The sequence below is a fragment of the Globicephala melas genome, chromosome 6 (assembly GCF_963455315.2).
Source record: "Globicephala melas chromosome 6, mGloMel1.2, whole genome shotgun sequence".
NCBI classification, from domain to species: domain Eukaryota; kingdom Metazoa; phylum Chordata; class Mammalia; order Artiodactyla; family Delphinidae; genus Globicephala; species Globicephala melas.
The window spans coordinates 68,788,966-68,816,230 of NC_083319.1; the positions used below are offsets into that span (position 1 = coordinate 68,788,966).

The following is a 27,265-nucleotide window of genomic DNA, read 5'->3' on the forward strand; positions in this document are numbered from 1 at the left end:
TATATATCATCCTGATTTTTACAGATGAGGAAACTGAGGTACAGAGAGGTTAAGTAACTTATCCAAGGTCACACAGCTAATAAATGCAGAGCTGGAATTTGAATCCAGAGAGTCTGGCTCTGGAGTCTGTCCTCAATTACTACATAACGTGCCTTGCCAGAAATAAATATACCCAGTTGCCTGCCTGCTCAAAATCAAGTTGGGGCTGATAAGATAGTTCCTTTCTTCTCTCACCTGACTGTTTTGGGTGATGAGTGGAGAAGATGGTGGCTCAAAATAACCAAAATACAATCTTAAACCCATGGGGCTTTAGAGGGCTTTGAAATTGTGTGACTAACAGAGCCAAAGCATGACTTTGGCCAAGTTGCTTAATTCTTCTAAGGCTTAGCAGCTACCATGCGCCAGGTAGACTGCTAGATCTTGGGGACAACTAGTAAATAAACAGAATCCCTGCTCTCTAGAAATTTACCATGTCCTGGGGGAGACAGGCAGTGAACAAATAACCACACAAATTGTAATGTGGGCAAAAAGGAAAAATTAAAGGGTGCACTGAGAGAGGATGATTGGGGCCCTGATTTATACTGCATGGTCAGGAGGTGTCATTTACACAGAGCACTGAAGAAGGGGCAGGAATAAAGCTGGGAAAAGTGGAAGAAAATGGGAGAAAGAAAAGTATTCTGGGCGGGGGGGAACAGCCTATGCAAAGACCCTGAGGCAGCAAAGTATATGTTTTACGACAGAAGGCCTCTGTCTGGCTAAAGCAAAGTGAGTCAACATGAGTTTGGAGAAAGAGACAGATCATGCAGACCACAGCAAGTATTTCACAATTTTCCTAAGAGCCACGAGAAGCCACTGTAGGTTAATAGGAGTGACATAATTTGATTTACTTTTTAAGAAGATTACTTGGGCTGCTGTGTGGAAAATATGCAAAGAGGCAACGGAGGAAGTGGAAGACCAGCTAGGAAGTGATGAAGATGGCTTGGAATAAACAGCTGGCAGAGAGAGAAGGAGGTACATTTGAGATCTATTTTGGTGGTACCCTATTTTATGACATTAGAATAATAATGTTAGCTATGAAGTGTTATTATAAAGCAAAGATTCACAGGCGTGAAAATACTTTGTCAATTATAAAGTACCAGACAAAGGTAACTATTACTGTAGGTGAAAGAACCAAGTACCAGAGAGGCTCTAAGTTGCCCAAAGTCACACAAATGCTTCGTGGCTGGGCGGAGGTTGGCCTGCGATCCCCTCACTCCCTGAGATCATTTTTGTGGGGGTGACCCTGGTGGGGAGGAAAAGAAGGCTAGTGGCCAGGGCTAATTTCCTTGTTATGTGGACCTCTGGTAAAGAGAGTAATGCTTTTTAGGATGTTCCTGGCAAACGATTACCTGAGTAAACAGAACCCAGGATCTATGAAAGAAGGCTCTTTGGAAAATATCACATCAGCTACGTAACTCTCTGGGGTATAAGGCGGAAATGTTTTATAACTGAAATGCTCCACAGTGAGAGGTGAGCCCGTGATCCTCACTTATTATTCTGGGTGAAGGTGCGTGTCCAACGAGGGGAGACAGGACCTGGGGAGCCGCTCTTGAGGTCCCAGAGTTTTCTTGACTGCACCCGAATCTCCTGATGGCCTGAACCCTTGAAATTATTTAGCCAAGCTTTATATTGGTTAAGAGCTCTGATTTATGTGGGGATAATTTGTCAGTGGCAGAGACCTGTTTCCCAGGCCATTCGCCTCCGTGTAACATCAGGCCTCACTGTAAGGTCCAGGGATGAAGGGAGAACAGAAGACTTTGTTATATTTGAACCCTTTGCTAGTAGCCTAACTCTGATATTTATTTGATGCATCAGATATCTGCTTCCTTGAAAAATTAACTTTTTAGGATACTTATGCAATTCAAGAAACAAGATGTACCTGGCTTCCTTGTGAATGAGTAAAACTGGAAGATCACAATACTGAATTCTTGGTGATGGTCTATATAATGTCCCTAGGAGGTGAACCAGGCCTCTTCAGTCTATCCTAAGCAGTTATCTTAGAGAGCGCTCTTTGGGTGCTTAGAAGCTCACCTCCCATCTTCCAATTGCCAAAGAATAGATACAACATCGGTGCTCTGCAGTGAACATCATTCCCCAAACTAATCACAGCCCTCCTAAGTCATGGAGTTCTTGTCTCCTCTTTTTCTTTCTTTCTTTTTTTTTTTTTGCGGTACGCGGGCCTCTCACAGCTGTGGTCCCTCCCGTTGCGGAGCACAGGCTCCGGACGGATGCGCAGGCTCAGCGGCCATGGCTCACGGGCCGAGCCGCTGCACAGCATGTGGGATATTCCCGGACCGGGGCACGAACCCGTGTCCCCTGCATCGGCAGGCGGACCCTCAACCACTGCGCCACCAGGGAAGCCCTTTTCTTTTTTTAAGATGTACAATTTATCAATTTTTCTTCACCTATAACTTCATTTTGAAACTTAGGAGGATGACGAAAGAGAACTGTTACTCTAGCTGGAAGGGAGGGAAACCGCTCTTGTCTTCTCCGCCTCGTAGCGTACTGTATTTATGCTGGAGGCATCAAAAGACAGAATCAGCAAACGAACCGCCACTCCTGCTCGTGGTGAAAAATCTCTGATCGTGAGCTGGGCGGTTGCAGATAAGCACGCAGAAGGGCCAGGGCTGCCTCTGGCAGAGGTTAACACGCGGACATCAGCCGGTTTGTGACGGAAGCGTGAAAGAGGACTTTGCACATCGTGTCCCCGCCCCCCCCCCCAAGCGAAAGCCTGATGTTTACCTTCAGCGAGCGGGTCGAGGGTGTGTATCATGAGCTGGAAGATGCTGTTCCTCATGAGACTGTTGTGGAGGGAGGCGGAGCTTCCACCCCGCTGCAGACGCGGCTTCGCCTGAGCAGAGGGACCAGACAAAGAGGCCGTTAGTGCTCAGAAATGCAAGGCAAGTCCTCACCTAGTCTGTCAGAGGCTCACACACAACGGAACCAAAGATCTTCCGCGCACATTCCTTCAAAGTCTCCTGAAGGAATGGCATTCTCACATCCTTTCCTACTAAAGGGATTAATTGCTATCATCTGTTGAGAACTTATTATATGCTAGTCAACGTGCCATAGCCTTCACCTCCATTCTCTGACTGAACCCTATGAACTAGATACCATTATTGTTCCCTTTAGACAGATGAGGAAATTTAGTCTCAGAGAAGCGAAATGAGGTGTTCGGGTCACACAGATAAAAAATGGAGGCTAGAGGAATGGGTTGCAGGTCTGCTTCACTCAAAATCTGTTCTCTGAACCAGTGGGTGGTCTCTAAGACGTCTGTATTGTGCCTCCTATCAGTCAAATTTTTGAGTGTGTATATATGCATCTAACTATATCTGTATCTATATCCATATGTATCTCTATCTATATCCAGACACATACTAAAATATGGGCATATATATCATAAAACATTTGCAAAAGTAGAAATAATGAAGAGTAACAAAGAAAGCAAACAATAGAGGTACTAATGTTTCCCCCTTGCTCCGCAAAGGGACGTCCTGCACACATTCTGGGGTACCTCATCTCCATGATGGGAACCACAGCTCTCATCCATGAAGCCTTACAGTCTATGTTAAATGAGATTTGAAGAGAGAGAATCCCCTATTATGAATCCACAGACAACCTTCCTGGCTCCAAAGAGTTCTTTACATTACAGGGTTTTGCAAAATATTCCATCACACTCCAGATCCACAAGGGGGTTTCCCAAGAAAAGTCCCACAAGAGACTCCATGACCAAATATATTTGGACATTGCTACATCCTAGACCAACTCACCTTTAGAGTTTTAAGATACACATTAGACCACTAAGTCTAACACTAAAGAAGTCTGGTTAACTTGATTAACTTGGACAGTGTTTCCAAACTATTGCTCATTCGTCCCTTGTTTTACAGAATACTTATTAAAACTGAGCCACATGTTTGGAGACAAACATGAAACCCAGAGTAAGCTTGAAGTATGGGTAAAATGTCAGTGTGAGATACATGGAGAAATCTGAATTTTTTAGTGTGATTTTATTATAATTGATATTCTATTAGAAATAATATTTCCAACTCTACAGGGTTTGGAGAAGAATCAGAGGGGATTACTGGCGTCTCACTGGTGAACCAGATCATGATTCACAAAGGAAGAGACTGGGTTTGCACCCATAGCCCAGTACTGGATCAGGCATATCCTATGTGCTCTCAATGCATGTCAGAAGTCTCTGCTCTGAGCATCACAGGAGGAAGAATGGGGTCATATATATCTTCATTATTAGTCCTTTCAGCCTCAAAAATCTGGAACATTTTTTAATGCATTGTGTTATTTGATTCAGAAGATTAAGGCTCAAAAAATTTTAGGGGCAAGGTTAAAAGATTTGAATAGAGTTGAAATGTAATCACTGTTTGATGGTTGAACACAAAAACTGATGGTCATTTCCTTGCCAAGCTGCACAATACAAAATGTGACATGTTAATTGGACAGGAACTGGAAAATGTGTTTGTTGTTAATAATTTGTCATAATCACTGTTACTATGGTCCTTATTTTGGGAAACCGAAAGAACTCTCTTGTGGAAATCTTCATTAGCCTAGGATTCTGTCTACAGAACTTAAAGCAGTCTTCAGGGCATTATGTATATATTGAATATAAAGATCTCATGCAGCATTTCTTTTCATGGAACCAAAAGAAACTTCCAACCAAAAAAATAGGTGCATGCAGGTACACAAACAGATACCAAGCATTAGATCCCTCGCTGTCCCCAAATATCTGCTCAACATCCCTTGGAACGTAATTTGGAAATATCTCACTCTTTCAACTTTTCCATGCCAAGTGAAAGAGAGAACTCAAACTTTTTGAAACCCAGTCCCAGAAATAATCTGTCATTGAATGTAAGAATTCAGTTGACACTAATTATAGGACAGAGCATACACACACCAGCAGATTAAACCCTTTAAGTATTCCAAGGGAGAGGATGTTGAGCACAAGAGCCCCTTCTGCCCACCCCTGCCCTCACACCCTCCACAGGCACATGAACAGGTACAGGCCAGGCCACTGCTTCCTACCGGTAGAGCCTGTTCATCCTTGTCCCTGGCTGCAGATGACTGCATAAGAGGAAAAGGCAGAAACAGAAGACACAGAAATAACTAAACACATATAGGTTTTACATTTAATCACAAGCATCAGTATAGGGAAAGATTTGGTTCTTTCTGCTCCTGGGAAGGACTATGCCAACGCAGGGGGTCAAGAGTGTCTATTTCTAGCTAATATATCATGGTTTATTTAGGCATATGGTACTTTCGCTTGAAAGATCAAAGCCGAATGGCCAACTTAAATGTCCCGTAACAGAGGGCAGTTGAATCAATTGTGGTCCAGCAATCCAGTGGAATGTCATGTGGCCACTACAATGAATGAGCTAAGTACACATGTGTTGACAAGGAAAAATATCTAAGATACATCGTTAAGTGAAAAAAATTTAAAAGCCTTATTTATTACCTCATTTTATAAAAGAAAATAAATTAATAATACTGCAGTATATGTAAAGAAAAAAGTTCTGCAAGAATCATTAGTGGTTATTCTTATTAGTGGTCGTCATTTGGGGCTGGGATTACAAGGACCTGTCATATTCCTTATCTTTCGGAGGGAACTGACATTCACCGTCCCAAGTGTGATGAATAAAATAAAAGCCTGAAGACGTTAAGCCTTTGGAGGAAAGACCAAGGTCATCACACATGGAATCCAGATAATCCACCTTCTTTCCTGCCCCACCACTTCACATTTTCCATTCTAAAAAAGGAAATATCTGTCACACTGAGAAAAGTTGACTAAAACACAAGGGCACGTGAGAGCTGGTCATCTGTTGGGAGAGAACACAACTCAGACATGGGACACTGGTGCTCTTCTAACATGTCCCAAACTGGATGGCTTTGCTTCCCCCGCTTAATACGAACACTCCCTCTTCAACAGAACCAGGCACTGTCCTGTGATCTTTCCAACGGTATGCAGGTGCCTTGGGAACTTCCTTGTGATCAGACCACTGCCTCTGTCACTTCACCTCAACTACGGGTGCATACAGCAAGAAGACACTGGTTCTCCAATTAGCGTCTTTGCTAACCTGTGTCTTCAGGACTAATCACACACTCGGAGTAGAGAAGATGAGGGCAGAGCTGTTTTAAAATCTTCATGGGCCCTGGGCTCTCTTTTTTTAGTCCTACCACACATATCACAGAAAGAACGTGAAGATGCCCTCACATCCCACCTACGATATACATTTTTGTGTAAAAAAAAAAAACATGGAAAGGATTCTTATAATTTTGCATTTCAAATTATTGGCTATATGCAATTCACTTAATTCATGATTGGCATGCTAGAAATCTTGGGAAGTGAGAAAACTGAATCTGTGATTCGGTTTCATGTAATTTTTAAGAAGGCTAAATTTAATACTTAATGAAGTTGATAGTACATATTTTGTCAACATTCAATTAAACATTTCACAATCTTGTAGATAATTTTTGGATCTTAGAGTCAATGTCAACATATATTTTTTCTTCTGGTCCCAAACACTTTTGCAGACCCTTGAAGAACTTGTAAGGCTCAGGCACAAACGGAAGAGTTTAGGCTGGAGATAATTTCTGAGTAGAGCCCGCAGGCATGACTAAATTTGCCAGAACCTCCTAATTTGGGACTCTCTCTCGGTGACTTCTCTAAAAACACTAACAAGAAAATATCCCTGCTTCCCTAGTTCCAGAAACATGCTTGGGGAACTAGACTGGACCTGAAATTGTCCTTTGATTTCCTTTTTGCTCTGAAAGCCAACGTATGATCCCGTTTCTCTCTGGCAGTCCTTTCATTTTCTCGTCTCCCACATTAGACAGCTCAACAAATGGCCCCCCATTCTACAGAACAATCCCCCAGGCAAATTATCCAGTGCGGCCAGATCAGCCTTTGGACACACATGGAGATTAACTGTCAGAGCACGCCTTTTCAGGTAGCAAATTTACACCTTGTGGCTAAACGGGAGGCAAATAATTATGAGCTGGGATTGATACCACAGCAATATCACAGAACATGAAGGAATGGGATGAAACTGAGGAAAGAAAAGTGTGGTCTTTCTAAGAACAAAAATATCACCAGCAGAGAGTTTGGATTTAAAAGATAGATTTAAAAAATATTTGAGGAAGAAAAAAAAATCCCAACCTGTCCATTGGTCTGAAAGGAAGAAAAAAATTTCTATTCCATTGACTTGCTTTTTCTCTCATAAGCAACGAGGCTCATAAGACACAATAAACGTAGAGAAAGTGTGTTGTACGTAGATTCTACAAAGATAAAACTCAGTGCAGAGAAAGGTCTAAATCCTTTACAAAATTTCCCACTGCTTAATGTCAGCAGAGGTTGGCATCATTAGTTTACTTTCAAGTGTAATTTGCAGACATGAATATACATCAGGTTACAACATGTAAATTTAGGCACACACACAAATGGCAGCTGAGGCCATTAAAACACCCCTGCACTTTCCTTTTATGTAGCCCTGTTGCAAAAGAGATGAGAAATGTGACATATGATGATAATTGCTCATTTTCAGGGCTTTGCCCACCTCTGCTGATGATTCCTGATGCTCACCTGACTTAGCCCCCCTCTAATCGCATCTTGAAGCAGACTCACAGTCCTGGAAATGTGCCTCTGATTATGTTAGGAATTCAATTTTAAAGGGGCTTTCATTACACTGGAAGTGACTAGTGAAGGACCAGAGAAATGATCCAGATATGCACAGCTCGTAGTGTTTCTAAGAACTGGATTATTTAACTAAGTATCTGGGTTTTGGCCTCTGTGTGGTGATTTTCTTTTCAGGGCCATTGAACATCTGGCAAGTTTATGCTAACCCACTGGATGTCACAGAAAAGACAACTTCAAAAGAGGACTGATGTGACTTTGAGGATGAATCTCGGCATATTTATTACGCATTCTGCTTTTTTAATTTCCTTAATTTTAAACACACCGAAATATCATACACTTGGGCTGTACCAATTTCAAAGCCCAATTCCTGGTGGTCCGTTCACAAAGGCTGTGCCAGTCATAGGAAAGATCTGTTAAGCCACATCCATAGTATTCCACAGCAATTCTTGAAGAATACCTCTTTTACTTAACACGAAGTATTCTGTAATTCAATACTTTAATTTAAACTGACCCTCTCACTAAGTACTGCAAGTAATTGAGTAATTGAGCAACTGAGATGATGCCATTAATATCTGTTGTCCTTCCTGGTGGAAACCCAATTCTATGTGGGAATTTTGCTACCCATTGGATAGGTGTTTTGAAAGTGCCACATTCCTCCATCCCGGATAATAAAACACACATCTCATTTACAAAGTATTTTTAATGCTATCAATCATTCACAAATCCTTAAACCACCTCTCTTCCTTTGGCCCTTAAAAGCCACTGGGTAAAAATGATTCCCCTGACTACTAAGTACAGTTTTGATGTGACTTTGTACAGAGCTTACCCAGCATACAGGCCCCCAGGGCTACCTCACACACATAAACATGAGGCAAATACTGCACAGTTTATGGCTACATCATGAACACACAGCCCCCGGTTTACTCTGGTTGGTAATCACCTACCTGCAGATTACATTATCAAGTGGGTTACTGGGAAGATTTCATGTGCCAAAAGGCAAGTGTGTAAAATAAAGGGTGGATTTTCTGGCCAGTGGCTTTGGCAACAGATATAGAAAGACAAGCAATTTTTCACAACAGTCAAGTAACAACCATAAACTTCCACCACCATAACCTTTCACTAAGTCCTGTGAAATGCACCTAAATTCAGTGTGCAAAGGACTCAGAAGCACTATAAAGTCTACAAGAACAGACTTAAAAGTATAATTGTTTTGTCATAAATGTGATACAAAACATATATGCTGGCAATTAGAAATATTAATCCATTATTTAATTGATATTAACTTTAATGTCTTAGAATTTAGAAAGGTTGGGTGAGGGATGATTTGAATGATTGATTTTCATTTAAAAAATTAACAAGGAAGTATTAAATGATGCCTCCTTGTGCTTTCAATACATTTACATTCAATAAGCAAAAACATTTAAAATCTCCCTTCTGGTTAAAGATGAATAAACCTCAAAGCCTGTGGGAAGACTGGATAAAAGGTGCAAAAACTTCAAATCTGAAATCTAAAATGAAAGAAACCCAACCACTTCTTAATCAGACGCAAAATCATGTCCCTTTGCCTCCCTTTATTGTGCCCCTAACATACTCCCTAAAATATTAAGGGGAACAGGATTAAATAAATTCCTAAAGGAAGAAATACTAAGAGATTTAAATTCAAATTACTTTTACTACTGGTTGCCAGGTAATTACGCCACTGTCACTGTCCTTTAGGAAAGTAAGAATCTCAAAGATCAATGAAGCGCTGAAGGTGGCAGCCCAGGCTGCAAGAATACCCACTTGCAACTCTGGTTTAAAGAAACACAGTGGGATGGAGAGAAAGGACAGAAATTAAGTAAAAAGCACGGTAATAGAAACTTTGGAAGCAAAGCATTTTGATGATTTATCTGAATAATTCCCATGATCTTAAAATACTTGGGATAGTAGAAAGAAACTTCAGAAGAATAGATACCCTTCAAAGAAATGAAATGGAAGTGAAATTGCTTAGAGACAGCTGGGAACAACATTTTACCTTTTAAATAGTTGTATGAGGGAAGAAATAACGTAGGATGAGAAGTGATGTCATACAGTTATTAAGAATATGGAATTCAGGCCCAGACTGTGCAAGTTCATTTCCTTATTTTTGTCACTTATTAGCCATGTGACCTTGGACAAGTTACTTAATCTCTTTATGCTTTAGTTTCCTCATCTGTCAAATGGGGATAATAATAGTAACTACTTCAGAGGGTTGTTGAGAGGATTAAATGAGTTTATACATGTAAAGTGCTTAGACCATGTTTGGTACACGGTAAATGCTATGTATTAGCTCTACTATCAGTACTATTAATAATAAGAGCCACAGGGGAGAATAAAGACAAACTATATGCCAAAAGTAGGTTCAGCGTTGTGAACCGGCTTAGAGAACAGGGTGGTTTCTAAGGGAAGCAGGAAAATTCCATTGATTAGGATGGTGAGAGGTGATTTGTGTAGGACACTAGAGTACGGTTAATTGAGCATGCCCAAGGTTGGCAGCCCAGGGGAGAGGAGATGTCACAACAGATTATATTTCCTTGGCTTGGCTCCTGACTCCGTCCCTGTCCCATGAATCAGCATTGTCTGAAGGATACAGGATTGGCAAGGCGAGGCTAGCGTTTCGCATCTCATATACTTTAATGGGCCTGGTTTTGATCAGGAAGCTCTGGAGGCTGGAAGATTCAGAGAAGGTAGGACCCCTACACTTACGGACGTTATATATATTATAGGTCGATTACATCTCAATAAAGCTGCAAAGAGTAAAATAAAAACAAAAAAGGAGTTTAAATGCTTCTCACTGAATTGGTAAGCTGTACTGGGTGTGTACCACAACTGCCCTAGCCAGCCTCCCAAACAGTGGAAGCGTAAGACCCCCGAGAGCAGGATTCACCTTGTGCCTCCTAGGGTCCCTGACGTGGCTACTAAAACTGCAACCAGGTGGCAGGAGAGAGTGAGGCCACTCAGGCAGAATGGGGACTGTGCGGTCCTGCGTCAGGAACCAAAGCTCCTCTAATGCTTGCTCCAGAGGCTGAATTAATAGTAATGATGGTTATTTAAATCTACCCCTAAGAGCCCCTACTGAATCCTTCTTATTAAGTAGGTACATAAAAGACATTAATCCCCATTCTGTAAATGGAAAGAGAGAAGCAGGAAGTGCCTCAGGCTGTTTCTGTACTCGGGATACTGAGCACCTTTGTTAATTCGCTTAATTTAGGAATTAACAACCCGATCACCACTGCCATCTCTCGCCTCCCCCTTAGGAATCCAGATGTTGCCAATATACTTTGTTGTGTCATTTGAGCAATTCTCACAATTGCTAATGAGCCATTTTGATATGCCAATCAAACACAATCTGTTAGTGGTGTTCTGGCATTAGTCACACAAATTTCCTTTGATTGGTAAAGTACCCCAGTGCTCTCACATGTTAAGTCTGGATTACCTGACTTCCAAGGAAGAGTGTCTAAGATGATGTGAACTTAAAAGTCCGACAAATGCTGGCGCTGGTCATACCACAGAATAATTTGCCACAAATAAAGCAGATTCCAGTAATAATGGATAATATTTATTGAAAGCTCAGTGCGTGGCAAGAGCTTCATGTATAATATCTCATTGTATCCTCACAATAACAGGTATTATAACCAGTCCTGCCCCCTCTAATACATGAGGACCCCGAGGCTAATGGATGTTGGACAATTTGTCCATGTCCATGTAGCCAGTAAGAGGCAGAGCTGGAATATGAGCTCAGACAGCTGGGCTCCAGAGCCTAAGTATTGGGGAAACAAGAAACTGGAATTTTCCTTGCAGTGGCCTGTGGGAAGGAGTCACTAGAACTGCAAATACAGTAAAAATAGTTTACTATTTTATATTAAGAACTATTTATGAGCTCTGACTTCCAATGGAAGCCAGAAAATCGTTGCCAGGTGATTGCTGTTACACAGAACGACAGATTTTGTGTTCATTTGGCGCAAAGTTGGTGCCTGGGAATACAGAAAGTACAGAGGTTATTTTTTGATCTTTTGCCTCTTCCAGCATTATTATTTAGACTTGTCTACAACTGTCATAAATTTTCTTCTGAATGTCTTGATGGTAACAGAGGCACTTTTACAACCTTCACAATGGCGTAGGTTCAAGTAACACTTCAAACTAGTTTATCCATACATCAAAGTGACCTGTATTAAGGAGTTTATGGCTCAGCAGTAGGTGAGAAAAGAATATGAAAAAGAATGTTGTATACATGTGTATAACTGAATCACTTTGCTGTACAGCAGAAATTAATACAATACTGTAAATCAACTGTACTTCAGTAGAAAAAAAGAAAAGTGTAATTAAACTTTGGGAAAACAACAGAGGGCACAAATAACAAATATATAACATTTTCCACTGCAAATGCAGTCATATTGAGAATTGGTCCCCTTCCTTGATCTGCTCTCCTGTTCCTAAGAGAGGCCAGGAGGAAACTAAGATCACCCATGTCGTGGGTTCATTTCGAACACAGCTTGGCTACTTTCATATTCTACTCAGGCTCTGTGTGTCCCTCCATTTTCTCCCTAGTTCATTCTTTTGTATTATTTGTTTCATCTCTCTCTTTCCCACTACTGAGCATCCTTCTGAGGGCAGAGACAGTGCTTTTTTCATTTTATATTATTCCACAGCACAGTAGTGCTAGATGCTCAACAAATACACATTTAATAATAAATAAGTGAAATCAAGCCCACACACTCATATATAATGAGGTTGGAGGCACATGGCTTCTTTCTAGTCCAACACCGAACCGAGTCACTTTCCTCTAAGCATCTGACACTGCTAATGACCCACTGCTTCTTGAACCATTCTCCTCCCGTGTATCTGAGATGTGTGCACCGACCAGGCTACTCTTTCCTCATACTTGTAGAAATGTCATAATATAAAAGCTCCCTTCTTTGAACTCTGACTGTAGTTAGAATCATCATTTCACAGTTATTCCCCATTGCTTGTTTGCCATTTTGCTTGCTTGGTTGGAACCGTAACCTTCTTGAACATGGGTGTCTTACACATTACACATCTTTGTATTTTATATTTTGCCTGCCCGTGTGCCAGCATCCTGCGGATGCTCAGCAAACACGGATCTCTTGATTGACAGCTAGAAAGTTGTGGGATTCGTGCTTTGCAAGGAAGGAGGATGCTGAAATAGGCAGGAAACTCACTCTGAGACAGAAAAGAGTTGAGGGACCTAGACCCAGTGCTGGGCTTAGGTCACGGTCAGCAGAAACTCTTTGGACTAATACAGAGTGGTACTGATTCTCTGGCTTAATCCCTAGACCCTGTGCCCAAACACTATTGCATGGGTCCTTTAAACTCAGAGAGCCAGTCTTCTTTTTGGTGGTTGAATGGGACCTGCAATAGTAGTGGCAGAGGCGAGTGTGGTGGAAGCACTGAATGGAACAGGACCACCATGTAGTGAAGTGGAGAGCATGGGAGTAAGGAACAGTTCCATTGGACACTGTCCATTACATACCTGGGCACCCTAGAAAAGTACGGTACACAATAAAGACTACGAATCCCACCACTGGGGCCTGACACGAAGACAGTTACCATTGCACTTTCCCCCTAAGGCTGATGCAATCTACAGTAATGAGAATCACATGAAGCTTCAAATTTATCTACACAGATCACTTATCTTTCCTACCCTTTGCTCTCATAGGCAGTCCAGGCAAATTGCCATTTTAGCTATTTTATCTATGTCCTACCTTGGATATTACCAAGTTATGCCCTTGTGCTCTACTTGCCAAATATCTTCCTTCATGGTATCTTCAAAACCACTCTTTCGTTCATTCTTCAACACGTATTTAATGAGTACCTTATATGCCTCACACTGTTCTAGGTGTGGGAATAGTCTAGTGAACAAAACAGACCAAATCCTTGCTCTCGTGGAATTTATATTCTAGTTTAAATCTCTCTTCTAAGACGTAGGTTTTCAATTAAGTAGCAAATGTGGCCATTAATATATAAAATCCCTGCTGACTTTTACTGAGTACTAACTACACTAGAGACAGTGCTAAATGCTCATTTAATCCTTGTCATAATTCTAGGTGGAAGGTTCTATTAGGAAGCATTGAAAGAAAATCTTTTTATTTTGAAATAATTATAGAATCACAGGTAGTTGTAAAAAAAAGTACAGAGAGGTGCTGTGTACACTTTACCCAGCCTCCCCTAAAGACAGCATTTTGCACAACTATAGTACAATATCAAAACCAGGAAGTTGGCATGTACAACCTATTGAGTTCACTCGAACTGTGCCACTTTTATGCGCACTTACTTGTGATTGTGTATGGTGTGTATGGCATCTGTGTTGCTCTATGCAATTTAATCACATGTATAGCTTCAGGTAACCATCACTGCAATCACGATACTTAACTGTACCGTTACCATAAGATTCCGTTCTGCTACCCCTTTATATCTACATCCACCCCTCTCCTCATCCGTATCACCTGGTACTCACTAATGTTATCTATCTCTATAATAATTTCATGATTGTTATGTAAGTGGAATCATGCAGTATGTATCCTTTTGAGACTGGCTTTTTCTACTCAGTATAATTTCCTAGAGGGTCATCCAAGTTGTAGCAGATATCAACAGTTTGTTCCTTTTATTGTTGAGTAGTATTCTACGATATGGATCAACCACATACATCCATTTAGGGACATCTGGATAGTCTCCAGTTGGGGGCTATGGTGAATAAAGATGCTTCGAGCATTCACGTACAAGTTTCTGCATAAGGATAAGTTTCATTTCTGTAGGATATATGCATAAGAATACAATTTCTGGGTTATAAAACCATTTATAGTTTTAAAAGGAACAACGAAATTATTTTCCAGAGTGGCTGTGCTATTTTATATTCCCACCAGCAATGTATGAGTGATCCAGGTTTTTCTGCATTTTTGGCAGCATTTGGTATTGCCGCTAATTTTTATTTTAGCCATCCTAATAGGTATAGTTATATCTCATTGTGGTTTTAATGTGCATTTCTCTAATGCCTATGATGTTGAACATTTTTTCATGCACTTATTTGCTGTTTGTATATCCCCACCAGTGAAATGTTTGTGCCTATCGTTTGCCCATTTTCTAATTGGATTTTTAAAATAAATTTATTTATATTTTATTTTTGGCTGCGTCGGGTCTTCGTTGCTGCACGCAGGCTTTCTCTAGTTGCGGCGAGCGGGGTTACTCTTCGTTGCGGTGTGCAGGCTTCTCATTGCAGTGGCTTCTTTTGTTGTGAAGCATGGGCTCTGTGGACGCGGACTTCAGTAGTTGTGGCACACGGGCTCAGTAGTTGTGGCTCATGGGCTCTAGAGTGCAGGCTCAGTAGTTGTGGTGCATGGGCGTAGCTGCTCTGAAGCATGTGGGATCTTCCCAGACCAGGGCTTGAACCTGTGTCTCTTGTACTGACAGGCAGATTCCTAACCACTGTGCCATCAGGGAAGTCCCTCTAACTGGATTTTTTAAAAATATTATGTTTCAAGAGTTCTTTATATATTCTAGATACAAGTCCTCTGCCAGATATGTGGTTTGCAAATATTATCTCCCCACCTGTAATTAGTCCTTTCATCTTCTTAACAGTCTTTCACAGAGCAGAAGTTTTTAATTTTGATGAGGTCCAATTTATCAATTTTTCTTTTGACACACTGGGTTTGGTAGCAATCTAAAAATTCTTTGCCTAGTCCTTGGTCCAGAAGATTTTATTTCTATTTTTTTCTAGAAGTTTTTAGTTTTATGTTTCACATTTAAGCCCCGATGTATTTTTTTTATTGGAGTATACTTGGTTTACAATGTTATGTTAATTTTAGGTGAATGGCACAGTGAATCAGTTATACATATACATATATCCACTATTTTTTAGCTGCTTTTCCCATATAGGCCATTACAGAGTATTGAGTAGTGATCTTTGAGTTAATTTTTGAATAAAATATGAGTTTTGGTTGTGATCCATTTTTTGCCTATGGATGTCCAATTGCTATTATACCCATTTTAAAGATCAGGAGTGGAAGGTCTAGTGAAGTTAACTGATTTGCTCACAGTCATACAGGTAGTAAGTGAAGGCACTGGGGTTGAAATGCAGGAAGTCTAACTTGAAACTATGTGCTCTTAATGGCTATACTTCCCTGGGTCCAAGGCATCACTCTCTCTGCATTCCTCAAGTAAACATGAAACACACTCTGAATTCACCTTCCTGCAGAAGGAAATTTATTCAGAAAATGGAAGCCATCTAACCTCCCTAGAGCTATTTAAGAAAATCTAGAGTTTTATTCATTAGCCTTGTTTTGAACAAAAAGTACATGATTTAAAAAATAAACTATTATTTCCAATGTCATGCATCTTTCAATAGCATAAAGACAAACTTCAAACCAGAAAAACAGAGATGAAATTGAGATCTGCCATTAAGTAAGGACAGTGCTCTATTTTTGCTGATGAAGTATTAAAGGACTGACAATGTTGGAAGTTCAGGCCTTAAAATAAAATTTCTGGTCCCCCATAGTGGCTGTGGTCTCTGAGGGCATATCTTATCTGCTACCTGTCAATAGCACAACGGAAATTGTGTACCATTGAGAACAGATGTAGCCTCGCAATAACAGAAATGGAAAAAGATATGCTCTGGGAATCCTAACTGCATTACTGTCAAATGGAGCCAGGAAGTGCCGATATTACAGTCAGTACCATCTTCTTGGCCAAATACTCCACACTATTTTCAGTGTTAGAATTAAAAATCTGTTGCAGAATTAGGGAAAAACGACATGAGGAATATCCTATAGAAAAAACTTTCTTTCTAATTGCTGTTGACTCTGAAGCCTTGGCTTTAGACATTGAGAACTTCTAGATAATTCTAGAGACTTCATTTTGCAGCAGGTCCCAGGGCACAAGCTTACTGCCCAGAGAGCATCTTAAATGACGATAATAATCATATAATGTTGTATAATATCATCACTGAAAGTATGTTATTTACTCAGCTATAGGAATGCTGGACATCTTACAACAGGATTCTAATATAGTAAAATTATGTTCCTGTGGGAAAATGATGCTCACTGATTGAAGAAAATCCTGTCCAAAAGTGAAAGATTGTGCTTGTGTTGACATTTCTCTTAAAATAATGTGTGTTTATCCTCTAAGGTTCTATAAGGAAAAATTTCGAACACAGGAAAAGCCTGAAGAGTAGTACAATGAATCACCATACTCCTACCACTTAGATTCAGTAATTGTTAGCATTTTCTATATTTGCTTTATCAATATACGTATATATTGATAATTTTTTTCTGAATCATTTTAAAGTAAGTGGCAGATGTCATGCTAAACATTTCACATGTTATCTTCTAAGGACATGGTCATTCTCCTGCATAATCATTATACTGAATGCGTGTGCATTTTGTCTGTATGTAATAAGTGGCATGTTGCCTTAACTGGCTAACACCTCCTAATGGTGTTTTTTTTTTAAACATGGTCAATTATTTTTATATTTATAATTTTGTCCTCAAGGCTAGTTATTAAGTGTATGTAAAACAAAGTATCTGCTTTACTTGTGAAGACCTCCTCCTTTCCTTACTTATCCCAGCAACCCATGAGAGCAGATCAAGAAAAATCATTTGGTTCATTAAAAAAATTGCTCTAGACACAAATATTCATTTCCTGACTATGTTTGCTATTAGCTTATTGGTGGACAATACTGTCCATACAAATATTTATAAATACAAATACTACTTAGTGCTGGAATTTGGGGTCCACAGTCTGGATTTAGGAGGGGAGTTGTGAAATCTCTGAAATGATGTGTAACATTTGGTGTACATATGAATTTTCAGGGGCAGGAGGAAGAGTATCCACAGCTTCTCGCAGATTTTCGTAAGTGTCTATGCCCCTAAAAAGGTTAAGAATCGCTGATCTAATGCTTTCAAAACACCCTTTGGAAGCTGGATGACATTATTACAAAGGGCACAAATGATCAACTGCTAAATGACAGAAAGAAGGAATTCGAGAAGGACCCATCTAGTCTATCCAATGACAGCTCGATGCCATTGAAGTGTGTTCTGGCAGAGGGGAGCTAGAGCAGAAGGCAGCACAAAGCATGTTACACACATCGACAAGTTCTCAATTAGTTCAGACTCTTCAGGAAAAAGATCTGAATGTCACTGCAGATGATCCAGTTCTATTCAGTGGGCAGAGACTGGGCGGAGTGCCAAAGGGCAGCTCCATGGACCAGGCACGCATCTTACGCAACTGTGTTTGTTGCAGATGTTCCCCGTCTGCAGGCTTTGGCAGCCTTTAGGGCGGCTTACTACTGTGATTATGCTCACCTCGGAGAAACACAGAAGGATGCCGAAAAACCCAAAGTAAACAAGTGAGAGAAAGGAAAAGAGTCTCCTCTTTTACCTGCCAGGCCATTTTGGAAATGAGAATAAATGCCAAGGGGAATAAAACAGGGGCATAAAGAAGCACTGGTACTGTGCTAGGTGTTCTCACATGGCTATCTCATGGCATTAGCAGAACTATGAGTATCTCCTTTAAACCGTTTGGTAGCTGGAAGGAAGTGCAGCTCAAACGAATGAAGCAACTGGATGGGAAAAGGACAACTAGTTACCCAGTGAGCAGAGGCCGGCGTCAGACCCCGTGTCTTTGAATGCCATTTCCCATCACAAATATTTACTGTGGGAGGATAGATGTGGAACACACAAATGATAAAGAAAAATAAACAAGTGAAATCCCCTGGTTCTGTGGGGTCGTTCGCTTACTGTGCTTTGTTTTGTGTTAGCGTCTATTGAAAAATGCAGGTGAGAGACAAATCAATAGCACTTAGCTTTTGAATGAATTGATTTAGATGCATTATCCCATTTAATATTAAAAAAAATTTTTTTATTGGAGTATAGTTGATTTACAATGTTGTGTTAGTTTCTGCTGTACAGCAAAGTGAATCAGTTCTACATATACATATAGCCACTCTTTTTTAGATTCTTTTCCCATATAGGTCATTACAGAGTATTGACTAGAGTTCCCTGTGCTATACAGTAGGTCCTTATTAGTTATCTATTTTATTTAATTTTTAAAAATTTATTTATTTACTTTTTAAAAATTTCTTTGCTTTCTTTTTTTAAAACATCTTTATTGGAGTATAATTGCTTTATGATGGTGTGTTAGTTTCTGCTGTATAACAAAGTGAATCAGCTACACATATACATATATCCCCATATTCCCTCCCTCTTGTGTCTCCCTGCCACCCTCCCTATCCCACCCCTCTAGGTGGTCACAAAGCACCAAGCTGATCTCCCTGTGCTATGCAGCTGCTTCCCACTAGCTAGCTATTTTAGATTTGGTAGTATATATAAGTCCATGCCACTCTCACTTCGTCCCAGCTTACCCTTCTCCCTCCCCGTGTCCTCATTCCTGTCCTGCCCCTTTATTCCTGTCCTGCGACTTTATTCCTGTCCCGCCCCTAGGTTCTTCAGAACCACTTTTTTTTTAGATTTCATATATATGTGTTAGCATATGGTATTTGTTTTTCTCTTTCTGACTTCACTCTGTATGACAGACTCTAGGTCCATCCACCTCACTACAAATAACTCAATTTCGTTTCTTTTTATGGCGAGTAATATTCCATTGTATATATGTGGCACATCTTCTTTATCCGTTCATCTGTCGATGGACACTTAGGTTGCTTCCATGTCCTGGCTATTGTAAATAGTGCTGCAATGAACATTGTGGTACGTGACTCTTTTTGAATTATGGTTTTCTCTGGGTATATGCCCAGTAGTGGGATTGCTGGGTCATATGGTAGTACTATTTTTAGTCTTTTAAAGAACCTCCATACTGTTCTCTATAGCCGCTGTATTAATTTACATTCCCACCAATGGTGCAAGACAGTTCCCTTTTCTCCACACCCTTTCCAGAATTTATTGTTTGTGGATTTTTTGATGATGGCCATTCTGACCAGTGGGAGGTGATACCTCATTGTAGTTCTGATTTGCATTTCTCTAATGATTAGTGATGTTGAGCATCCTTTCATGTGTTTGTTGGCAATCTGTATATCTTCTTTCGAGAAATGTCTGTTTAGGTCTTCTGCCCATTTTTGGATTCGGTTGTTTGTCTTTTTGATATTGAGCTGCATGAGCTGCATGCATATTTTGGAGATTAATCCTTTGTCAACTGCTTCATTTGCAAATATTTTCTCCCTTCCTGAGAGTTCTCTTTTTGTCTTGTTTATGGTTTCCTTTTCTGTGCAAAAGCTTTTGTTTCACTAGGTCCCATTTGTTTATTTTTGTTTTTATTTCCATTTCTCTAGGAGGTGGGTCAAAAAGGATCTTGCTGTGATTTATGTCATAGAGTATTCTGCCTATGTTTTCCTCTAAGAATTTTACAATGTCTGGCCTTACATTTAGGTCTTTATTCCATTTTGAGTTTATATTTGTGTGTGGTGTTAGGGAGTGTTCTAATTTCATTCTTTTACATGTAGCTGTCCAGTTTTCCCAGCACCACTTATCAAAGAGGCTGTCTTTTCTCCATTGTAGATTCTTGCCTCCTTTATCAAAAATAAGGTGACCATATGTGCGTGGGTTTATCTCTGGGATTTCTATCCTGTTCCATTGATCTATATTTCTGGTTTTGTGCCACTACCATACTGTCTTGATTACTGTAGCTTTGTAGTATAGTCTAAGTCAGGGAGCCTGATTTTCTCCAGCTCCGTTTTTCTTTCTCAAGATTGCTTTGGCTATTCGGGATCTTTTGTGTTTCCATACAAATTGTGAAATTTTTTGTTCTAGTTCTGTGAAAAATGCCATTGGTAGTTTGATAGGGATTGCACTGAATCTGTAGATTGCTTTGGGCAGTATAGTCATTTTCACAATGCTGATTCTTCCAATCCAAGAACATGGTATATCTCTCCATCTGTTTGTATCATCTTTAATTTCTTTCATCAGTGTCTTATAGTTTTCTGCATACAGGTCTTTTGTCTCCTTAGGTAGGTTTATTCCCAGGTATTTTATTCCTTCTGTTGCAATGGTAAATGGGAGTGTTTCCTTAATTTCTCTTTCAGATTTTTCATCATTAGTGTATAGGAATGCAAGAGATTTCTGTGCATTAATTTGGTATCCTGCTACTTTAACAAATTCATTGATTAGCTCTAGTAGTTTTCTGGTAGCTTCTTTAGGATCCTCTATGTATATTATCACGTCATCTGCAAACAGTGACAGTTTTACTTCTTCTTTTCTGGTTTGGATTCCTTTTATTTCTTTTTCTTCTCCGATTGTTGTGGCTAAAACTTCCAAAACTATGTTGAATAACAGTGGTGAGAGTGGGCAACCTTTTCTTGTTCCTGATCTTAGTGGAAATGGTTTCAGTTTTTCACCATTGAGAACAATGTTGGCTGTGGGTTTGTCATATATGGCCTTTATTGTGTTGAGGTAAGTTCCCTCTATGCCTACTTTCTGGGGGGGGAGGTTTATCATAAATTGGTGTTGAATTTTGTCAAAAGCTTTTTCTGCATCTATTGAGATGATCATATGGTTTTTCTCTTTCAATTTGTTAATATGGTTTATCACATTGATTGATTTGCATATATTGATAAACCCCACTTGATCATGGTATATGATCCTTTTAATGTGCTGTTGGATTCTGTTTGCTAGTATTTTGTTAAGGATTATTGCATCTATGTTCATCAGTGATACTGGCCTATAGATTACTTTTTTGGGGACACCTTGTCTGTTTTTGGTATCAGGGTGATGGTGGCCTCGTAGAATGAGTTTCGGAGTGTTCCTCCCTCTGCTATATTTTGGAAGTGTTTGAGAAGGATAGGTGTTAGCTCTTCTCTAAATGTTTGATAGAATACACCTGTGAAGCCATCTGGTCCTGGGCTTTTGTTTGTTGGAAGATTTTTAATCACAGTTTCAATTTCAGTGCTTGTGATTGGTCTGTTTATATTTTCTATTTCTTCCTGGTTCAGTCTCAGAAGGTTGTGCTTTTCTAAGAATTTTTCCATTTCTTCCAGGTTGTCCATTTTATTGGCATATAGTTGCTTTTAGTAATCTCTCATGATCCTTTGTATTTCTGCAGTGTCAGTTGTTACTTCTCCAGTTGCCTTTTTTATATATAGTCGTGTGTATATGTCAATCCCAATCTTCCAATTTTACCCTCCCCTCCTTAGCCTCTGGTACCATAAGTTTGTTTTCTACAGCTGTAACTCTCTATCCCATTTAATATTTATAGCTCTGTAAGCTTTATCAATCCCATTTTACTGCTGGAAAAAAGTGAGGCTCAGTGAGGCTGACTAAATAGCCCAAGGTTACAGATGTAGATAAAGTTGGGGTTCATGCCCAGCACCATCTGGCCTGGAAGCAGGTCTTCTCTGCAGGCTGGAGGCTATGGGATCAGGGACTATGTTAACATCTGGAGGGCACAGACTTTCAGGCCACTAGAGAGCACTTAGCTGAATGAGGGAAGGTTATTTTCTCCAAATGAGTCCCCCTTTTATCCAATACACACATTGTTAAGAAGTTCTGTAGGAAATCAAGTTTTAGTAAATTGAATTTATCATTATTGTCAATGAATATTCATTAGGCACATGATTCTAATACTTTCCTTTTACTCGTTCCTTCTGTTGAATTGGAGATTCACATGCATTTAAACATCTTGGAATAGCTAAAGGAATCTCTGTTTTGTTTTTTTGTAATGGAATGATTATTTCCCAATGAGTTAGACTGTCACATCTGTATTTCTAACATAGCACTTAACAAACATACATGAGAATATGAAATTACAAGAAGCTACAACTGGAAGAATTAAATATCTAAACTCAGAGATGGCAGACAGCCAGGTTTAAATTCCTACCCCTGAACAAATCTGGAATCTCTCAGAAGCTTTGGCCAAGAATTTCAACTTCATGGAACTGCAGAGAAGTGGGCAAGTCAGTCATGCTCACCCTAGACAGATGAGAATGGAATCTGCTTCAATTTTTTCCATTTTCTCATCAAATAATGGTCATTTTGCATTTGCAAGTGGTTTTCCCAGCGCAAAGATCCTTTCTCACAGCTCTTCATCCCACTCTCATAAATTTGTTAAAAAGTCACTGGGTGAAGCCACTATATTATAGGTAATTGTGTGGGTTTTCCACTTACGTGTGGTGGTTTGTTTGCAAAATGGCTGCAATTATTCTCCTCCCTGTATCCATGAACCTTTGCAACAGTGACTGTAGTTCCCCCACATCAGGGGATGGAGTTTATTTCCCTTCCCTTTGATATGGGCTGGTCTTATGACTTGCTTTGCTTAAGAGAATGTGGTGGAAGGGACAGCATGCCAGACTAGGTCTCAAGGGCCCTTGCACGCAGGTAGACGTTCCCTTAGAATTCTGCCCAGCCACGTGAGCCAGCCCAGATTAGCCTGCTAGCTGTCCCCTGTCAGGCCAGCCATCATCCAGCCAGATGACAGAATTACCACTGAGCAGTGAGGCAAATACTTTGGGGATGTGTATGTGCGCGGTACATACCTACGTGTCTTTCTCACCAAGGATCTTATTTGGACATGGGGTCATATTAGCAATATCTGGATAATGAATTTTTAGTGTAATGATGACAATATTTTGCATTAGCAGATTCTCAAATCTCCAATATGGAAACTGAGATAGACACACCTCCTTTAATATAAGAGCTTGACTAAGATGAGAGTCAATAGCTTTTAGGCCTTTCTGAATCCATTTATCCACAGTTATTCAGAGGAAGCAAACCAACTTTTAAAACATAAGGCACAGTGATGAGGGAAGGGGGCGGGGAGAGGTCAAGAGAAAGAGAATATTTCTTGTTAATTTGGAAAATCTACAAATATTTACCCTATTAATCAAACCTCAAACCATATGCACTCTTAAAAATATGTTCGTTAATAGATTTCTGAGATCATTCATGCTTCAGTATAATAACTTGAATTTATTAAAGGAATGAAGAAATTAAAGCTTCCTGGTTATTGTCACTGATAACCTGGTAAATAAGAAAAACCTCTTCTCTCTGCTGAAGAGGTCACAAAATAAAATTATGATCATAACACATTTAAGCAGTCGAAAAGCATTATGTCTTATACAACTTTAATCTGCCTGGAACCTTTCCACGAAAGCGCCGTCAGTTTTACCTAAAAATGGCTCCCCTGCTGTTATTAATCCATATGCTTCGCTGAGCACTCACTGCATAAGTGAGATCAGATCCATTTGGAAAATAAGAAGTTGAATCGTCACCTTTTTAGATGTTAGTGTTCAGTGCCTTTCTCTCTGGACTGCTGGGCAAAACATCTTCACATGTCTGGGGTTTATTTTAGGTTGCTTCAACATTTAAAAAAACTAATACTTATGTTTTTGACCATAAAAACAATACATGTTCACCGGGAAGTATAGGTCTTGATATGGGGTTTGCAGGGCCAGGACAAAGGTGAGGCAAATGTCTCATTGGCGTCATGCACAAAATTTAAGGGGGCATCAAAAAACTTGGTAATATAAATGATACAAATGCAATCTTTCAAAAATCAAAATTAATGCACAAATTCCATGTTGAACAAGAGATCAAAATTTTAAATAAAGATAGGCTCCGACCCTGTACTTGCATGACCCTTTGTCATGTACCTTATCCTAATCCTGGCCCTGGTTCCAATAAAATTTTATTTATAAAAACAATCGGCTGGACTTCCCTGGTGGCACAGTGGTTAAGAATCCGCCTGCCAATGCAGGGGACACAGGTTCGAGCCCTGGTCTGGGAAGATCCCACATGCCGCGGAGCAACTAAGCCTGTGCGCCACAACTACTGGGCCCGCGCTCTAGAACCCGCGAGCCACAACTACTGAAGCCCGTGCACCTAGAGCCCATGCTCTGCAACAAGAGAAGTCACTGCAATGAGAAGCCTGCGCACCGCAACGAAGAGTAGCCCCCGCTCACCACAACTAAAGAAAGCCCTTGGGCAGTAACGAAGACCCAATTCAGCCAAAAATAAACAAACAAATAAATAAATAAACAGAAAAAACAAAAAAAAAATTGTGTGGCCCATGGGCTATTGTTTGTCAATGTGATTTTTAAAAAATACTCCATTAAAATATGATTTATCTTGAACTGAGATTTTGGATGCCTGCTTAAATTTTGTGCCTCACTCACCTCACCCCAGTTCCAGCCCTGGGAGTTCAGATTTTATTTTAAGTTGAAATGATAGGCAAATGAAGTTTTTCAAGCAAGGGTTTGATGGGACTGAAGTTTTAAAAAGATGGCTTTGGCTGCTGTATAGATAGGAAGGAGGTCAAATGTGGAAACTAGGAGACTAGTTAGGAGACTGATGCTCTAGTCTAGTGATTCTGCTCTTATCTAAATCATCAAAGACCACTTTGGTGTAAAGGCAGTGGCCACGTCCCTGTGCTTACACCTCACTGGACATCTCAGCATCTGTCTTCTTCCTGTCATTCTCTCCTGACTCTCCTTCTACCTCACTGACCCCTCCTTCCCAGTCTTGAGGACTCTGCTCTCTTCTGTTCTCAAACAATCCCTTGGCCTTAAATACCATCAACAGACATCTCTAGTCCTGACTCTGTCCTCTCCAAACATGCACATCCAACTGCCCATCCGCCATTTCCATTCCATTTCTAGTGGGCAGACCTCACAGGCCAAAGTTCACGGTCATAGATATTAAGGAAGGTGCCTTTCTATCTGTACTGTTGGGATCAGTCCAATTACAAACTTAGATGTTACAAAGTATCTTCAGATTTCTTTAGTTTATTTTAGGTTGTTTAAACATTTTTTTAACACTTAAAATAACATGTATGTGTTTGGACTATAAAAGCAACACATGTTCACTGGAAGTTTTTTTCTGCTCCCCAAACCTGTTACTCTTCCCCCTCCCTTTGAGTAGAGGATGGCATTGTCATCTACCCAACTGTTCAAGCCAAAAAATTAGGAGTCTTGCTGAATTTTTCTTTTTCTCTTTTCTCCTACAACAATCTACCAGCAAATTCCATCAATTCTATTGCCAAAACGTGTCTCCATTTTTCTTTTAATAACATCAGCACCAACCTCAGTAGGCTGAGGACCTAGCTCCCACATACCTAGGGTAGGGTCTGCCTGGATGAAAGAAGCTGGGGTGCAAGGGGTTGGGGGTGGGAAAGAATGTGGGAACAGGAGTGTTAAATTTCCAGCACGGGTTGTAGGGAGGGAGACTGGCTTGGCTTTTGGGAGGGGGAAGATGCAGGCTGGAGAGGACTGGTTCCTCATGTGCCTGGGTTTTACTCCCCAGGTGGCACAGAGGCTACAAGGCGTCCTAGCTTTAGGCCCACTGCACACACTCCCTCACGTCCTGTGCTGGGGCCACACATCTGGATCTGGGACCAGAGGAAGAAATAAATACTCCAGCAGGCCCTGGGAGGTGTGTCTGGTCGACCTTGGAGGGAGCAGGGTGATCTCTGTGAAGATGTGTCTAGTTATCATCTGGGAGGCTGCCCAAGCAGAGAGGTTGGTGACAGTGCGCAGCCGGAACTCAGCTTGTATGGCTCAGAATCCACGGCCTGGCATAGGGCTGACACCAGGGGGCAGTGTACCGAAACCACAGGGTCAGTGTGCTAAGCTAACTCCTCTGGGAGATGAGTTCACTAATGCAGAGCCATCTAACCAGCAGCATGCCCATGCGTCCTGCTCACACAGACCAAATGAAGTTCGTTCGCCTGATGTGTTGTTTGATTTGGCTTTGAAGGTGCCTTATATGGGGCTGTGACGCCATGACTTTTCATGCTTCCTGATTGCGAGAGCCAGCTTCCAGAGATGGTATTAATTTTTAAAAATACAGATCGGAATGAATTCATTAATCTTCTTCCCACTTACAAAAATCTGTGGATTTTATTTAGTAACTACTGATTTTGAATGCTCTTTGCATATCAAATGTAAGCTGTCGTGACCCTGTCGGATGAAGAATTTTTATCTTAATGTTAAATACTGAAAAATGGTAGATATGTGCTTTACTTATACCTGCATTTTACTAAATTCAGTGGATACTATACTATAAAAATGTTAGATTTAATAGCTCTTTTCTACTAAATTGTCTGTTGCAGAGATCAAAGGGTCCATTATTCAGGTCAGTTATGTTTTTCATTGATCTTATTTGTTTGAAGTATCTCTAGCTTATTTTTTGACATGTTCCTGCTACTCCACACTTGCCACCACCATTAAATTTGAATAACTGGTGCAAATGTCCCTAAAATGCTAGCAAATTGAGCATGGAACCATTGGGGTATATTTCTCTGTATGTGGAGTGTTTGCTAGACTCGCCAGCAAGCGAGTCTAATCCAGATATGCTCCAGAGGGTGGGTAAGAGGGGCTTGTTGCCATAGACACCATGTCCCAGGACAACTGCCCCAAACACTCTTGCATCCTTTGGAAGGAGCAGACGTGTCATGTCCGAGCCTTCTTTCTATAACATATATTTACTGAAAATAACAATGAACATCTGTGTATGCCTTTCCAGTTTGCAAAGCACTTGCAGTACGTCACTATTAACATGCTGCTTAGGACAGCAGTTCTCAACATTAACTTTTCCTGTAACACTTGAGGATGAT

The 27,265-nt window shown here is 40.4% G+C and overlaps 1 protein-coding gene across 4 annotated transcripts in view; it reads right to left on the reverse strand.

The window, feature by feature from the left end:
* SLC24A2 (solute carrier family 24 member 2) overlaps positions 1-27,265 on the reverse strand; it is a 247,158-nt gene that overhangs the window by 96,817 nt on the left and 123,076 nt on the right. For 2 of the 4 annotated variants that reach the window (XM_030840581.2, XM_060300975.1), the window contains exons 3-4: positions 5,077-5,115; positions 2,782-2,890 (exon numbers count right to left, since the gene is read on the reverse strand). In XM_030840581.2, the coding sequence (XP_030696441.1) occupies positions 2,782-2,890; positions 5,077-5,115 (148 nt within the window). The remainder of the gene's footprint in view (positions 1-2,781; positions 2,891-5,076; positions 5,116-27,265) is intronic. The other 2 variants (XM_060300974.1, XM_060300976.1) reach the window with 1 other exon arrangement.